This window comes from Etheostoma spectabile, chromosome 7 (genome assembly GCF_008692095.1).
Source record: "Etheostoma spectabile isolate EspeVRDwgs_2016 chromosome 7, UIUC_Espe_1.0, whole genome shotgun sequence".
Taxonomy (NCBI): Eukaryota; Metazoa; Chordata; class Actinopteri; order Perciformes; family Percidae; genus Etheostoma; species Etheostoma spectabile.
In genome coordinates this window covers 2,780,342-2,798,634 of record NC_045739.1, presented here as the reverse complement: position 1 = coordinate 2,798,634, position 18,293 = coordinate 2,780,342, and the positions used below count along the sequence as shown (strand labels likewise).

General features: G+C 37.7%; 1 protein-coding gene and 1 long non-coding RNA gene across 4 annotated transcripts in view; one reads left to right on the top strand and one right to left on the bottom strand.

The window, feature by feature from the left end:
• Nucleotides 1-366: 366 nt before the first annotated feature.
• Nucleotides 367-18,293, bottom strand: part of LOC116692710 (microphthalmia-associated transcription factor) — a 39,154-nt gene continuing 21,227 nt past the window's right edge. The window contains exons 1-9 of one of the 3 annotated variants that reach the window (XM_032521197.1): nt 10,099-10,292; nt 8,865-9,080; nt 8,649-8,744; nt 7,925-8,033; nt 7,539-7,631; nt 7,394-7,447; nt 7,127-7,202; nt 5,858-6,005; nt 367-4,567 (exon numbers count right to left, since the gene is read on the bottom strand). In XM_032521197.1, the coding sequence (XP_032377088.1) occupies nt 4,196-4,567; nt 5,858-6,005; nt 7,127-7,202; nt 7,394-7,447; nt 7,539-7,631; nt 7,925-8,033; nt 8,649-8,744; nt 8,865-9,080; nt 10,099-10,134 (1,200 nt within the window). In that variant the 5' untranslated portion in view covers nt 10,135-10,292 and the 3' untranslated portion in view covers nt 367-4,195. Of the gene's footprint in view, nt 4,568-5,857; nt 6,006-7,126; nt 7,203-7,393; nt 7,448-7,538; nt 7,632-7,924; nt 8,034-8,648; nt 8,745-8,864; nt 9,081-10,098; nt 10,293-18,293 lie in introns of those variants that run through there. The other 2 variants (XM_032521195.1, XM_032521196.1) reach the window with 2 other exon arrangements.
• Nucleotides 15,783-17,400, top strand: LOC116692712 (uncharacterized). The gene is made up of 3 exons (XR_004332758.1): nt 15,783-15,937; nt 16,720-16,910; nt 17,207-17,400. It is a non-coding gene; the product is annotated as an uncharacterized LOC116692712 (long non-coding RNA).

The window sequence follows — 18,293 nt, the reverse complement described above, 5'->3', positions numbered from 1 at the left end:
ACAGAGGTAACGACACAGAGGTACGACACAGAGGTACGAGGTAACGGGTAACAGGTGAAACATCAGGTGAAACCCATTAGGGCGGGGCAAGACAATCAGACTGACAAAAGTAAAGCTTGGCAAGAAGAGACGGAACAGGAAACCAGACTATCAACATAAAACAGGAAGCAGAACAAACAGACACTTACTTAGGAATACAAGACAGGACAAACAGCACAAAACCAGGGAGAAAACTAACACGGACACAAGGAAGGCAAAAAGGGAAAACGCACCCAAAACCAAAACCCCAAACCACAACAGACAGATTTTGATTGCATCTGAACTCATATTTTTTGGCTTATGAGAAAGTAAAACACAAGCTCTACAGACATTCAAATATAACTTTTAATATTTCTCACACAATAGTTTTCACATTGAGTACCAGCAAGTTCAACTTCACTAATCTGAAACAGGTGCATACAGGAACTATTGCTACATTCATCTCATATAAACTGTAAGAATCAGAACAGTGGCCACATCAGCAGAGGGCTTGTCTGTATGAACCACGGGGATGAGAGTGAGCAGAAGAGATGATAATGGAGCTAACAGTCAGTAGTGGTTTACCCATAATGTGCCATAATAATAAACAGCTGGAAGACTCATTATGGGAAATCAGTCATAGTGATTACTTTAAGTTAAGTGCCACCACCTCTGAAGCGGATGTTCATTCCAACTTGTCACAATTTAGGGTTAAGATTATTTATCTGTTGCATTTAAAAAAAAAAAAGAAATTGGTGATCTGGGTTCAGTCAACAAGCAATGTTACAGGCCTGTTTGTATTGCACTATTGAGGCTTAGTAGGTGGGGTTGGGTGTCACCATAAAGGCCATTCTGCCTAAAGCTGTAATTCATATAACAAAAACAACTTTAACTTAAGGTTAATTAGCCTGTTCCAGGCTTTTAACCACATCTCATTGTCTTAAAGACAGAAGTTCCATACTACTTCACTGCCCGTGACGACAGCTCAGCTCTCTCCATCTGCTGATTAAGACTGTGAGATGCAGTTCAACGCTCCAAAAAAGCTATTATTAAGTTAATCTTCAGTAAATTCTTCCATCAAATTACTGATTGCCATCATGTATTAGGTAATGCTTGTAACTGCGGAAGAGATAGACCACTAACAGGTGCATCAGCTAAGCTGTTCAAAATTCCAAAATTATGTTGATACCTTTTTATATAAAAAATATTGTATATTTCATTTTGGCAGTCATCACTTTGAACTACATTCATACTAGTCTCAGAAGGAGGATGAATATTCAGTACAACTTTGGAAACATTGCTTTCAGTGTAGAATTTAACATTAATTCAGATGAAAACCCCTTCAATGTGTTCAATATTACATAAATAAATAAGACTAAGACTAACATTTTGAAATAAATCATCATATGAGTCTCTGAGTGCTGGTTAGCAGGAAGGACAGTGGCGGCTGCTGTCATTAGCTTTGCAGGTATTTGGTCATAAATCAAGTATTGGACAAAGTTAAGGGATCGCCCTAGTCATTGGGTGACCCGACTATGTTAACCAAATGTCATGTATGTCCATTCAATAATTTAGTCAAGTTAAGGCATTTTGATAAAAGCCAAAAACGTCAACCTACTAGTGGTGCTACTTGAAAAGTCAGGAGATCCCTAAAAATAATTAGGATTCATCCACTGGGCACCACGGATGTATGCTCAACATGTCGAGGCAATCCCTCTAGTAGTTAAAGTACATGAATATATTTCAGTGTGGACAAAAGTAGGGAGCTGAGCGACATTGCCATCTCTAAAGCCACACTGCTACTGAGATCATTTTTTACCTTTACTATACTCATTACTATTAAATGTTTTATCATTCTTATTTCTGTAGCACTACACCCTCTCCAGTGATACATTTCTAATTCAAAATGTTACTTTTCATGACGTAAAGATTTCTTTGGGGAGCAACGCCATTATTAAGTAAAAACAGACTTTTTAAAAAGGGCAGATTCTGTACAGAATACATCGTTAATATGAAAATAAGGATGAAATAACTTTTAATGACTTTTAGTAATTTATTAAATTATTTCAGAATTTATTGGTTTACTTACTCATTTAACTCTTTATTTTTATGATCATTTATTAATGCCTTATTATTTATTAAGTACTGAACACTTTGGGGTTCCATCATAACAGACCATGTGTTGAGTCTAAGAGGCTTGTAGTGTTGTCTTGTGCTGACAGACGGCCTTTCCTACTGCTTTCTAAACTACTTTGGCACTCTTCAGTTAATCCTTGAAGCTCCTAACACCACTATAAGCATCAACAAAATTTAGCATCAGTGTCTACAGCTCCTCTTACATCACCAGGGTAACAGAAACAACTTTAAGGCACTTAAATCAAACAAAATGATACGTACTATGACACTGTTTCAGGCTAATTCATAAGGAGATCACATTATCTAACGACGATGCTGCCGTGCAGGCACAAACTTAAACCATTGCATAGTAAATGGAGGCTGTGCTGTAACAAAGCTCTCAAAGTATGGCAAGTAGTTATTAACAAAGGCATACTTATACAGTGTGCTACAACTGTTGAAACAAACGGCTGAAGTATACAACAGTACACCATGAAGAATCTACAATCGCATACAATATTTTGTATGCATTTGAAAAGCCAAATACAATAGTTAGTTTATGCTTAGATAAAAAAGGCGAACAAAATTACAGACGTTATTCCAGTGTTTTGACATGACATGCATTTCATATAAAATCCAAAAGCAGTCTCCTTATACTCCTTGGCAATATAAATGTTCACATAATGGAGAAAAAAAAACATCCTGAATGTGAAATGTCACCTAAGTGGTGTAAAAACATTAACAATAATTTAGGAAATGGATGGACATTTATAAAAACTCAGCACTTGCATCAACACACGTCGGTATTACACTGTGTGTTATAATAGTTGCAGTATTATTCTGATCACTGCAGACAATACAATAAAATGTAACTGATTCATCTTGCATCAATCATCATCACCAAAGATTTAGAGAATTATGCAACAATCAGATGTTTCAAGTGAAATCAGATTCTTGTGCTTGTGTGGGGACTACAACAGGCCTTTTTGATTACAATTTTACTAGTTTTGAGACTGTATTCTGAAAAATGCAACTGGGTTTGGCAGTGAGGAATGTATATTGTTATGGTACACACTGCTGAGCAGTCAGAACTGGATGATTACAGGATGCAACAGGGTGCTGAAACTTGATTTTTCTCTTTTCTTTCTGGATTGTTGTGCTGCTTCTTGCTCATTGTGACACTGAGTAGAAGACTACAATTAGCCATTATCAATGGGGATTTTTTTTTTCTGAGTTAGGGTTTAGCTTCCTACATTTGATGTGCTTTTTATTATGTCAGTTATTTTAAAATAAGGCTCTTTTAAATGCCTTGTTAAAAATGTTGTTTTTTTTTTTTAAAAGAGAAATGCTTACATAAAGTCCTGTTTACATAGATACATAAATAAGATCAAATTTACAAATGATTATTTGTCAAAGAAGAAATTTCAACTGGAAGACTGACAAAGACTCAGCTAACAGCCAAAAAATGTGCATAGCAATACAACATTGATGTGAACACATCTTAATAAGGCATTGGCACATTCAAGTTCAATCTAAGACACAGGTGTAAAGCACTATAGTAATAAATAGATTTTATTCCTTCTATTATTGCTAGTGATTTAAAAAGCAGTGTTCAACTCAACACAAAAATCTACATTTCTGACCAGGATTCACAACTTCCCTAGATTCTTTGGAATCAATAGAAATAAACACAATTTAACCTCTATTCAAAGATAAATGCATTTTTTTTTTTAAATAAAAAAAACTTCTATGTTTGCAACTCATTGTCATCAAAGTATTGATTAAAGCAAACCTACTTCATAATCAGTCCTTGAAATCGAGGTTGAGGGTTTAAAAAGACCAAAGATACTGCATTAAAAACAAGCAAAAACACGGATGGAAACGATTCAATACATGTAAACACGGGTGGGGAAGGAAAAAAATACAACAACACAACAAACACATGACACAAAGAGAGAAAGGCCTGTCCAGCAGCTGGGAGTGTGTTAGCTACTGACGGGAACACTCGGAGCAGCATGGAGACGGTAGGGGATGCAGGCGAGCTGTCTTCCAGTAGGGGGTGCTAACAGGCCTGATCATTCTCATCCATGCTTACGCTGCTCTTGCGACTGCTGTCCTTTGAGGTGTCTGGGGAGACGGACGAGAGCAAAGGGTCTCCCCCTCTCACCGGTGATAAGGTGTCTTCCATGAGGATGTCGTTGAGTTTGGAGCCTGGCTTCCCGTGAATGCTGTAGTGACCCTCTGGCTCCAAGGTGCCGAGCGGTTCTGGAGTGCAGGATGTGTGGTGTTGGTGATGGGGGTGGAGCGTGTACAGGTCCTGGCGACAGTCCTCCAGAGCCGTCTCCTGCTTAATGGACCGGGCCGCAAGTTCAGCAGAGCAGAGTGCTGAAGACGTGATGACCAGACCGTGAGCCCGCGCCTGCATCTCCAGCTCCTGCAAACCCCAGAGAGACACACACAGACTAGTGTAATTAATTATTAAGTTTGAAATACTTTACTTTAGTATTTCCATTTTATGCTACTTTATACTTCTATATACTATATTTTGGAAGCCAATATTGTATTTTTTACTCCACTACATTTGTCTGACAGATTTAGTTACTTTGCAGATTTAGATTCAAAAATCTAAATAAACAAATAAATTATGATTATTATTATGATTAAATTATGTATTATAGATTACGCTACCCAGCAGTAAATAAAATAGTTGAAATGAGTTTCACCTTTACCAGCTGACACATTAATGCATCAGTAAATAAAAGTATATTCCAGAGATAGAAAGATTGATAGATAGATAGATAGATAGATAGATAGATAGATTGATAGAATATATTCTGAAATAAGCCATTCTGCATAATTGCTACTTATGGTACTATAAGTATATTGGGAAGCATATTTTAATTCTAATAATTATGTACATTTACTTAAGCAATTTTTTACTTGGGTATTTTTACACTCTGGTATTACTACTAATACTTAAGTAAACAATCTGAGTAATTCTTCCACTAAGGCACTACACTAATCCAAATTGGTTAGCGGAGGAGTTAATATAGGCTGAAATATGTGCCAACAGAAACCAAATTTGATTTGAATTTGATGGAATCATTGCACTGAAAAACTGAATCTGAATAGTATAGTTGAAATTTATTCGATTTCAGTTCCAAACAAATAAATTCAGAAAGATTCAGTTTTTCAGTGCCATGATTCAAGTTTAGCAATACAAATTCAAATATATAAATGACTCAAATTCAGTTTGTGTTGGCACATACTTCAGACCATAAGTTAAGTTGTGGTGACTTATTTGGTTTTAAAATCCCACCGGACTGTGACTGTTTACCTTCACTTTTACCACTTGAAGAAAAGCTTTGGTTTTTGCCCCTGTTAGTACTGCTCTAAATGATTGCAGCGACACACACACAGTGTGATCAATCAACCAATGCCCCTGAGCCGAATCCCAGAGATTGTGACGCCTGTTGTCTTGTGATCAATTAGTTACAAGGGTCTAAAATAAACCCCTCCCTCCTCTTTGTGGCCTTTGCTGTGCAAATATTTCCTGTGCTCGTTTTCCCTGAAGCTCGACTTATTGTATAAAAGTGTAGTCATTTCTTCCAACGTTAGCGGAAGCCCTCTGCGTTACTGACCATCCTGTCTCTCACAATTCAATCAATTCAACACTACTGTGACTCTACCTTCTAATCACTACACGTCATGAAACTTAGTTTACCTGTATCCTCAACATCAGGTGTCGATTGGCGTGCTCAAGCTTCTTCTGGCGAGTCTCCAGGTCCTTGGCCCTCTGCTGTTCCCGCTGTAGTTTCCTGATGTAGTCCACTGATGCCTTCAGGATGGTACCTTTGTTCCAGCGCATGTCCCTGAAAATCAAAGTAGGTGCCATTATTTGTACAGCCTTGTACTCTTAGATCCCTATAGTTATGATATCAGACAAGAAGCAACAAGCCATCTCTACTTGAGAAAAAAAAAAGATTTTAGGTTTTTATCAGAGTATAATAGACTACACAGTACCATTTTAGCTCTGATCAGTTGGGAAAACGAGACGGAAGAGAATACTGAGGAGGAGGGGGTCACATGGGTGACCAGCAGTTAAGTCTGAGTTATCTGCAAAACTGAATGCTGCATTGTAAATGTAGCCGGGGAGGTCACTGAGATCACAGGCAGTCGTAAGGATGACCCCAAGCTGCCTGATGAAATGGCTTCGGTGGAAGTTTTACTAGAACTAAACGGGACAAATCTGAAGCCTCGATGGCAGATACTGAGGTTTTTGTTCATGATTGTATTGATATATTCAAATTTAAAGTAATGAATGAACACAAGTATTAAAGATTTCCAATGCTAACAAGCACATGTGCTATTCATAATGTGTTTTCTATAATAAGAGCTATGTTAAGCCTGATCTGTTTATGAAAGGCAGTCTCCGAGTTTATGTGTACTTAGGTATGTGTGAGTGGAGCACCTCATGCATATACTGGGATCTTTCCAGAGCCCCAGGCAAGGTCAAAGGGCAAAGAAAATGAAGCGTGAGCGTTAAGTGGTACTTTTAACCCCATAATCTCACCAATCAAATGATGAAATGATGTGAAGCAGCTCTATGTAGCCAAATAGTTCCAGTGATTTAAGTAAAATAATATACTCTGATGCAATGCGTAGGAGATGGGGGATACAATCTCATCTGAGGATTAACAGTCTGTAACTTTCAGTGTTTTTGTTACAAAACTCCCTCTTTGTGTTTCCACAGTGTTTTCTTTATTAGCTGTGATGGAGGCAACACAAAGAGGGAATGTTGTACTTAGAGCACTGCAACTTTGGAAGATACTTATTGACTATACTGATGGACTTGATTTGTCTGCAGCTAAACTTTAGAATACATTTTTTCACAGAACTGGGTCTGTGTGTAACATTAAAATCCCATTAGGAAGGGATCTCTTTGTGGAGGAATGATTCCAGCGACTAGTAGTGAGTAGAATAAGTAACTTACGGGTCATTGGATTTAGGAATCAAAGTGCCCAATTCCTTAATTCGATCATTGATGTTGAACCGTCGTCTTCTCTCAACTGCAGAATAAAAAGGGAAGAGAAAGGAATCCATGATTAGCTGACGAAACACCATCATAAATAAAATGATAGAGTAACAAAGAAGATGACACTATGCCAACACTAACCACATCTACGTGTATTCAAACATTTACAGAGTTACATACAGTATAAATATATTTGAGAGCAATAAAAGTGCAATTAAAACTCACTCAAATTATGGTTATCCTTCTTCTGCCTTTCCTTTGCCATTGCTCTTACCTCTGCTTTTGAAAAACAAAGTTTTGATTAATGAATATAATCTCCAGTGCTGTGCAGGTATCAGAAATCTGCTTGAAGCTAATTAACCATACGTACCCACAGGGAACCCTTCAGGCCTTTGATAGTTGTCAAATTTGCCGCAGGAACCAGACTTATCCATCATATGCATGATGGCTGGGGATTGTGAAACTGTAATAAATAATGTTTTCAATATCCACATGTGCAGAATGGATACATTGAAAAACATGTCAATCAAGCACATTCAACATCAGACAACACACAGAGGAGGATTACAGAACTATTTATAAAACGCTACATTATGGGCTGCACAGAGAGGAGCGCTCCATAATATTGTCAGAGCCTTGATGTTTGAACGGATAGTTCAGGTTGTTTTCACAGGTCGCTAATCTGTAAACATTTGATACATTTTGATAACAGAAGCCATGTGTTTGAGTCTCTTGCTGTGACAGACTGCTGCTTACCAGAGTATTCCCTTTTGATGTTGGCAGGGCAGGAGTTGCTGATGGGTAGACCTTGCTGGGATATACTCTGATTACCATACATGTCCATGAGGTTAGCATTCAAGGGGATCTGAGGGGACACAGCAAAGACATCAAGCAAGGATCATCCCCCCGGCCCTGTACATGAGCATGATACGTAGGGTGGTGACGTGATACATGGCCATTATAAAGTGAGAAAGGTTAGACAAAAGGTTACAATACGCGAGATAAAGTGCTTTCATGCTAAGAGTTGGACAAGAAGATCGATACCACTGTCATGTAAGGCTCTAGCCAGTACTGTAGCTGCTTAGCTTGGCAACAAGACAGGAAACATGGAAATAATCTACATATCAGCCTTTATAAAGCTCACCTATTAACACGTGACACCTCATTTTTTTAATCCATACAAAAAAAGTGTGACTTAATGATTTCCTCGAGTCGCCACTGGTTGCCTGGCAACCTCACAGTGACGAGAAGACTCAAGGACGTATCTCCAAAATGTGTGACTATTTTTGTATATTTGGGCAGCACAGCTAGCGTTAACATTTAAAAAACTGTAACTACCTAGCTTTATTGGGAAAAGCACAAGATTTTAGAAGAATTTATTTGGATGTTTTAACCCCAAAACACTAAATAAGACTCAGTCATGTGTTGAAAGAGTGACACACATACACACAAACACACACACACACACACACACACACACCGTATTAGCCATCTGAAGTCCTGGGTCCATCAGGCTGAGGATATCATCATTGTAACTGGACTCCAGACTAATAATGTCATCAATGACATCATCCATCTAAAACAAGATGACATAAAGGGCAGAGGACATACAGATTAGTATGATTTAATGAGTAAAAGATCACAACAAGGCATATTTTGTGAGTTATTGTGACAAACACAAGTCACAAGCAGTCACCTCTTTCTCGCAGTTGGTGTTGAGGGTCAGTAAGGCCATAGGGCTGTTGGGGGCGCTGTTGCCCGGCCCTGGCGGCATGCCCCCGTGGTCAGAGGACTGGTTGTGGCAGGGAAAGCTCAACACCTGAGAGCCTAGCTTTCCCAGGTACTGCTTCACCTGCTGCTGCTGAGAGCGCTGGATGTGGTACTTGGTTGGGTTCTCCAGGTGAGTCTGGACCTATTGGTGGGAGGAGAGAAAGGGAAAAGGGCAAGCAAGCAGAGTAGGAAAAATGAAAAGACACAAACATAAAACACACGTATTAGTGACAGGATATTATATGTTGGATGTGTTGATGGTTACAGGTGCCACACAAGAAATGTTGCTTGTTAAGAAATAAATCATACGTTCAAATAATCCCCCTTTAAACTGCAACCATATTATTCTTGTAGTCACAATTTACATTTGGCAATCTAATAAATTTGGCATCTAATAAAAGACAACTTTATTAGATCAAAAAGGCTATCAAAATATGTTAAGATATATAAAGATTAAAGAGACTCTAAATATACCTCAAAGCCTGTCCCTAGTATTGCAGTACTAGAGTATTAAAATAAACTTGGCATGGAGTTCAAATCCTATGATGAGTTATGCATTATGCATTTTTCTTTTGAGACACTGTCATTTGTTGTGATCTCAAAGAGTCCCAGTAAAACTATTTCTACATATTTTTCTTTAACTACTCTGCTGTACATCCTGCTTTTCTACATTTATAATCCACATATTTAAAGTGTCAGAAATGACACACACACACACCCATCCTTGCACTGCATGGTTATGGATACATTTGATATCTGTGGAGCATAAATCCCCACGTTACATTAATGATTCAGAAAAGCTACTGCATGCACTTCAGAGACACTGTTCTTCAGGCTGTAACACATGATAAATCAAGCAGTGCTGCTGCATTCCAGCTCACATTTGTAGACTATATTTAAACCTTCTATTGGCTATTGCCTGCATTGTTTTTGACTGTTTTTGTTTTTTTATGAAATAACGACAAAATACATAGTTAATCACTAAATGTGGAAACGTACATAATACACGTATAAACATGCATCAGCACTGTATTTGCTGAAGTAAACAACACAACTGTATTGGCTTTAAGAGAGAATTTAGTCTCATACTGTCATGTTATTTTCCATGCATAATTTAAAAAACACCCCTTCTCCAAAAATAACTTTAATTTGAAACATACCTCATAAGGTTGGTATCCAAGTAGCTCAAGCATCATTTACAGTAAACTGATACGTCCAATTTAAAAAGTTAACTTCTATCTAAACTCAGAAGTGCTGTAGCAGCTTCCCCTTGCTTTCACCAAAAGACTAAGCCTGCTAAGGACACACACACATCCAGCTCATCTTTTAAAAGACAAGAACACAAGTAATTAGTTATGCATATCAGGGTAGTACAATAAGCTTTTTCAAATGTGTGTTATTTTATGTAAAATCGGAAATTTTTATCACTTTATGTCAGGATGTGCTGCTAACAGTTAGTGCCTTTGTTTTGAAAGACCACCTCTTTTACTGAAACGAGCCTGGGGCTTGTGCTTTGCCGCATCCACTTAGTTAACCCTGTGGATGCTAGGCTTGATTTCCCAGTTCAACACAGAATAAAGTCTGTTACATCCTTGTATGTATTATTTATTTATTAGTATGCCCGTGGCTTGCTGCTCCTCGTGTCTCTAAATGACATTCTTAATTGGCAACAACAAGAATTAACAAGAAATATCCTCGCTACTTTGTTTTATAAATGCACGTATTTGTTTTACCTAAACTCAGGGGATTTGGGTTCATTAACAGAGATCAAGAAGTCACAGGCTCCAGACAAATTCAAAGCTACCTTGGACATTTCCTTTGCTTCTGCGGAGAAAAAAAAATCCTGTAGCCTGCACGTTGCACTCGACAGTTGAGATGATAACACAGAGCATTAGAAATAGAATTTGTTTTGCTGAGCATGGAATTGTGGGTCTCTGAGTGTGGTCTAGAGCTACTCTATCTGTAAAGTGTCCTAAAAGAACTCCTGTTAAGATTTAACACTACAAATAAAATTAAAGTGAATTTGAAATGAATATCCATGGTAACTGGCGGCTAATAAGACAGAAGCAATGATTAAAATAACAAAGTCCACATGCACATTTGTAATCATGCATCTGTGTATCCTTTAGAGCAGAGATATCAAACAGGAGGTCCTCAGAGTTACTAGGGGGCCCGCCAAATTATCTTCATCTTAAAATCAAAGTGTAATTGGCCTATTTGTTTAACACATTGAAGATAAGCTTACTAAGTTAGCCACTATGGTAGCAATACAGTTAAGCTTAGGGATGTGCCTTCCACATGCATGTTTAACATTAAAAAATGATGCATTAATGATGTACAAGAATACCCATCATGGATGAACAAATCCAACAGCCAAGCATATTTTTTACCGGAAAAAATATTTAAAAAAAAAATAGTGTAGCATACACCACACAAATTTCTGGTTTAAGTTGCATGACCTACTCATTTATCCTCCATTTTGTTTTTTTTGGAAGGCTGGCTGACTCCTACCATAAAACTGTGAAATTCCAACATGAAGACAGCAGAGGAACAGAAGAAAGTAGCTGCAGCTTCACCAAACTGTAGACTGAAAACAGAACTATTTTGGTACAAACATTTACCTGCCATGTGGCAGATAGCCCTCTGAGATTTACTCTCCAAATGAAAAATGTACCTGCATTTGTGTGTTAATTCGGACCCTGCTTCTGAATATGCTTCTGAATATGCAAATATTAAAACCAGCCAGTTTACATCAAGGTATGTGACTTGACTGTCTTGCTGTAACTAAAGAAAAAACTAAAGAAGAGTAGAGTAACTAAAGAATTACATTTTTCCACTTCTCACCAGAACAGAGACTCTTTCTCCATACTCAGAGACAGCATCATTGTTCTGCAGGGGGATACTCATGTGAGGAGTACATTAACATGTATCACCAGGTATGACGTCATTACAGGGTTGTAAAGGTGACACCACTGAGGGGGACATACATATTGCTCAATTACTCATTGAAAAGACCCATGCCAGGCTTTGGGCTAAAGTGCAAAACAATGAGACTCTTCAAACTTGCTCACTACAATACTTTAGTCTTTACTTTGTCAGACTTTATCAGAGCATCAACAATAAATCTACTCTGCAAATCCACAGTCACCACCAGTGCACAGGCATTACTTGCTCTACACTTTACGGACCGCAGTGGTGTTGATCCTGAAAATAGACTGATGACGCATGTTATGGGCCGCCGAATGTTTAGAAACCTAATCCACATTAATAATACTTGAGCCATAAATGAGCACTCCAATTTTTTGCACTCACATGTGTAAACGATGGCTTAACAAACCCTGAAGGTTAGTTAACTTTACTATATTTATATATATTATCAACTTAACTGCCACAAAAGTTGGCTAAATGACCTGAGTCTAATAAAAACTTATTTTTGTGATCTCTTTCTTCACAATTTAATTTTGATTTCTCTCCTACTGTACATGTCTGTGTTTTAGGTCTGTTGATTTTTTTTCCGATTAATCCGTCAATTGTCTTTTTGATTAATCATTTGGTCCATAAAATGTCAGAAAATAGTAGCAGTTGACACATTCAAAGTGCCTGTTTGGTCTGACTGACAGTACAAACCCTATAGTTATTAAGTTTGATATCAAAGAAAATAAAGAAAAGCAGCAAATATGTATTTAATTATTGAAACAAAAGCACAGCCATGAACACACAATGCTATTTTTCCTTCTGTCAAAGAGGCTTGTTTTCATTTGCAGTCAGTCAGCTGCTGTTGTAATATTTTAAATTCACATTTAACTTACGTACATAAGAAAATAGTTGTCAGTTGGTTCTCGCCATCGTTCCAACACCTGAGGCGTTCTAAATGACCTCGAGGATTATTGCGTGTGCTGTTCTACTCCGTGGGAACAATCGCTGTTTTGTAGCGGCTGCTTTTGAGAAAAAGAAGGACCAGAGCTGCTTTAGCAACTGCAACATTGGTATCTCAGCCTGAAAACATTCATAAAAGAATTAGTCGTATTGTGTAGTATATACAAATTAATTAAATGTGAAAAAGTATGGGTTTAGCTGTTCTGTTGTTTCCTGGTGGTTTTATTTGTTTTTGCCATTGACTACTTAGAAGCTCACCTCATGTCCTGCCTCATAATAATCAGGTAAAGTATTTGATACATTACTAATCATAAATAACACGTGATATTTACAGATTAACAACACATAGTTGTTCTCAGTTATAACTCCTTGGTTCTTGTTTTTTTGGCAGTTCTCTTAAATACTGCAGCCAGCTCCCAGTCTCTGATAATACGATCTATACATATAATATAACAAAGTTTTACTTCTAAAGAATTTTAACTTCATTCATTTCTTTGCCCCACCCTGGCCTTTATTTAGTTTTTTGTCTACTTGTGACCACTTATGTGGGTACAGGTTGTGGCCAAATTTCTCTGTCTGTCTGTCTGTCTGTCTGTCTGTCTGTCTGTCTGTCTGTCTGTCTGTCTGTCTGTCTGTCTGTCTGTCTGTCTATCTATCTATCTATCTATCTATCTATCTATCTATCTATCTCATCTTATGACTCTGTTCGTGTCTTCTAGGTTCCCACATCCACTGGACCGATGCTGTTACTGTCTACAAACTGTACAAAGAATTACTGTAAGTATGAGGGGCCGTTAGGGACTTAATTCAGAATTACCTCTCACGAACACATGTGAAATGCTCTTACATACACTACTGAAACACTCTCACATAAACAAGTAGAGGATAATTCGCTCATACACACTACTGAAACGCTCTCATACACACTACTGAAACGCTCTCATATACACTACTGAAACGCTCTCACATACACTACTGAAACGCTCTCATATACACTACTGAAACGCTCTCATACACACTACTGAAACGCTCTCACATACACTACTGAAACGCTCTCATACACACTACTGAAACGCTCTCACATACACTACTGAAACGCTCTCACATACACTACTGAAACGCTCTCACACACACTACTGAAACGCTCTCACACACACTACTGAAACGCTCTCATATACACTACTGAAACGCTCTCATACACACTACTGAAACGCTCTCACATTACCTACTGAAACGCTCTCATATACACTACTGAAACCTCTTCATACACACTACTGAAACGCTCTCATATACACTACTGAAACGCTCTCATACACACTACTGAAACGCTCTCATACACACTACTGAAACGCTCTCATATACACTACTGAAACGCTCTCATATACACTACTGAAACGCTCTCATATACACTACTGAAACACTCTCATACATACATGGAAAACGCTTTTATATGTACATTAAGATGATCAGTAGCCTAGTAAGCATGCACAAAAGATGCATTCTGCCTGTTACGTTACTCCACCCTTTGAGTTTGTTTTTATTTTTTAACTTTTATTTTCTTTTTGTTCGTTCTTATTTTTTCACTGTAACTCTCTGAAGTCCTGCCTTTTCTAACAATGTTGTTTAAGAGAGTTTTTGTGTTTTATTTAATGTTTTAATGCTGCTTCCACCGGGTCACTAGGGTGGCCACGATAAAAAAAGGAGGACACTTTGCATTCACAGGGACACGCTAACAGATATTTGTTTGGTATGATCCCGTTTTAAATTTTAATACGTTAAAATTCTTGTCATCAATGATAATAATGAATGAATATATTCATTCATTATTATTATTGATAACGAGAATTTTAATATGTAACTGTGCAATAATTATTGTGCAATACCATTCCATATTCACTGTGCAATCTATTGCCCATGTGCAGATGCTGCTGCTGCTACAATTTGTGTTATCTGTTGTTTGTGAATTCTTACTTTTTTTCCCTTGTACATAGCGTTTTAATATTTTTTATTATTTTCCTAGCTTACTGTTTTTTTCCTCTATCTTTTGCTGCTGTAACATTGGAAATTTCCCATTGTGAGACAAATAAAAGGAATATCACATCTTTCCTACCAGATTGAAAAAAGGTGCATACACATACCCCACAGATAATAATAAATGTACAAGATACAGCTCATGACAATGTGTCTTCCAATTTAGATTACATAGGTCTAATAAACATCATACAGAAACTGTCCTTAATGTTTGTATCTGGAAAGATAAAGGGTAAAAAATACAGCAAATTCGGTTTCAGATGTATAGGCTTTGCCTATACATATAATAAGTATGAGCATTTGCAGAATTTCAGCCCAACAACCAACGTTAACGTTATGTTCTCTGTTGCTGAGAGCTCGATTGCCAGCCTGGTGGGACAGCAGGGCTGTCCAGCCTAAAGTTGGAGGAATGGCCTCCCTATGGGACACATGTATGCATAATATATAATATAATATATATATATATATATATATATATATATATATAATATATTTAAATGTGCATGTATATATATATACATATATACATATATATATAATATGTAGGCTATATTATAATAAGTATATATGATATATATACTTATGTACTGTATGATATAATATTTCACTATAATGTATGAGAGCTTTTCACTATAATGTGTGAAAGGATTACTATAGTGTGTGAGAGGTTTATAAAACCGGAAGGATTTCAGTGAAAACGGAAGGTGTTTCAGTAAAAAAGGAAGGGCTTCCGTTCAACGAAATGCGCAATTCACAGGAATGCACAGCGCGATTCGCTTGTTGTTCGCCAGCCACGTGTTTGCAACACAAATGTTCCGCCCAACAGCCTGCAAGCAGCTTAACTGAGGCCGCAGCGTTATTCAGACTGTACTGGCGTCAACGGAGACCATCAGAACCGTCGAAATGCAACAGTCGGGCAACAACTGACCGTTTGCAACTTCAAGCCGCGACACACTGGACTGTCACATAGCGTCGCTTTCCCCCACCGGACAGCACAGCAGCGTCACACTGCCAGCTGTGGATCCAGTCCGGAGAGAGTCTGCTCCGCGTTACCAAGCGCAACTCTTGGACATCAGTCACAAGGAGGAAAAGGTAATTATAAATAGTTTTTTTTTCTTCTAAATTATTGTTTAATCCAACGTAACGCAACAAGGCAAGATAGTGAGTACAACAGTTGGCTGTTTGTGCCTCCACTACACCAAGAGTCTCAGATCTACTGCAAACTTGAAGTATGTCTTGCAGGGGGCCCAGATAGGTACACTGTTGAATTAGGTGCATGTAGGTGCCAGCTAACTTAGGATCGTTTGTAGCGTGGCTGCTACATACGGCAATGTGAGTCACGTGGTGGTGCATCAGCAGGTAGTGAAATCAGCTGTTTTTTACTTTAAAAATGTAACTGCTGTGTAAGAGCAGCTGCAGCTAAACAAGTTTTACCCATTGAAATGTAACTAAAGCTCACTTCTATTATGTTATGTAATTTCTGCACTGCTGTTGCACCAAACATAATCTACTGTTGTTATTTGGCCATATTGGTTGTTTACTTGAACTTCATCAGTATTTGCAGTTTTAAGTCAAGTACTTTAGAAAAAATACTGATTATACATAATATTTTTCATATATACACCTCAGTGGACAAATTATGATCTTCCATGCCCTGTCCACAGCCTACAGTAGCTAAGGTGTCTGGGCAGATATGTGGTTTTTCATGTAAGATTCATTGATCAGAGAGAAATCATGTAAATAAGTGCTATTAATTGACCGACAAGGTGTAAGACTAGCTTCACAACATCTATTGTTTGTATAAAACCAAGGGACCATTTGACAATGTACAATTGAATTATGGATTGTACAATTCTTCCATGTTGTTTTTACAGATTCTGTGAAGGACCGTAAACTCTTTGGGGTTCTGGACCAAATATGACGAGATCCAGACAGCTTCCGACCCTGTTCTGCTATGAGCCAAACACACTTACTGCTGACCGGGTGGAGGATTGTTTTAGCATTCATCTCACTCCAGAAAGGAGCAACAAGACTTTCTGTAGGAATTATCTCCAAGATGCAGAAGGTAATTGTTTAATGGTCAAATAAACTGCTGCATCTTTTTTTTGGTATCATATTTATTTTATTATCTTTGTAGTCTTAACATTATTACAAAGCAACCTGTGATTGTTGATAGATGAAAGACCTGTTATAAATCCATTGCAATAAGAGGCATTCAGATTTTAGACGCTTTGGTTTTGAGACGTGAAATACTCTTAGTGGACAATTTATTCAGTATCAGCTGATGTTAATTGCTTTAGAGATGATTCACATACACATTAATTGGACCAATTACCACTGATGATAATTTTGTTTTTACAGAAGAAGGGCCATCCAAACTAGAGAAGATATTGGCCTTCACAAGTGGAGCATCTGTGGTACCACCTATTGGCTTTTCCCCAACTCCTTCCATCCAATTCATTCACAAAGGATTTGATGACTTCACTACGTCAACGTTCCCTCTTGCCAACACGTTTTAACTGCATCAATTTGCAAACTACATGTGTCTTACCAACTGTTCAAGGAAAAGTTTGACTTCTGTCAAACACATTGTTGAAACACGTATGGGTTTGGCAGGGTGTGAACATGTCATGCTCTGAAAAAAAATTCTGTCTGTGTCTGCTTTCTCTGTTTGTGAAGTGAAGAAAAAACATCTATTCCATGATTCCCATCATTTTCAAGTGGATTCACTTGTTGAATAATGTCATTGTGGTCTCATTAATTTTTAATCTATGTCTGGAATTACAACATTTATTGGTTTTAAGTTCAGGTAATGGCCCTTCTTTATCAATGGCATAGCAGTATCTGCATCAAAATGCTGTATGGATTCCTTTCATTATTATTGACACTTGAATGCCACAGCTGGAGAGGTGTCTGCCCTCCTTGTGTGGAGAGGGCATGGTGTTCCATTGATTGATTGATTGATGAATTTTACTGTTCTTTCAATCCTAAAATAAACATAATGCAGACAAAATACATGTTGTTTATTCACTGATTCCAGTACACACTGTTCCTCTATGAAGTTAAAGAAATGTATAAAGTGTTTAGATGCACTATCTAATCTATTGAGTTCTGCCCATAGTCTCTCAATTCTTTGGTTGTATACTGATACACCTGTAATAACACTGTTCAATACGCTTCAGGAGCGTTTCACTTATATGTGTGAAAGCGTTTCAGTAGTGTATATGAGAGCGTTTCAGTAGTGTGTATGAGAGCGTTTCAGTAGTGTGTGTGAGAGCGTTTCAGTAGTGTATATGAGAGCGTTTCAGTAGTGTGTATGAGAGCGTTTCAGTAGTGTGTGTGAGAGCGTTTCAGTAGTGTATATGAGAGCGTTTCAGTAGTGTATGTGAGAGCGTTTCAGTAGTGTGTGTGAGAGCGTTTCAGTAGTATATATGAGAGCGTTTCAGTA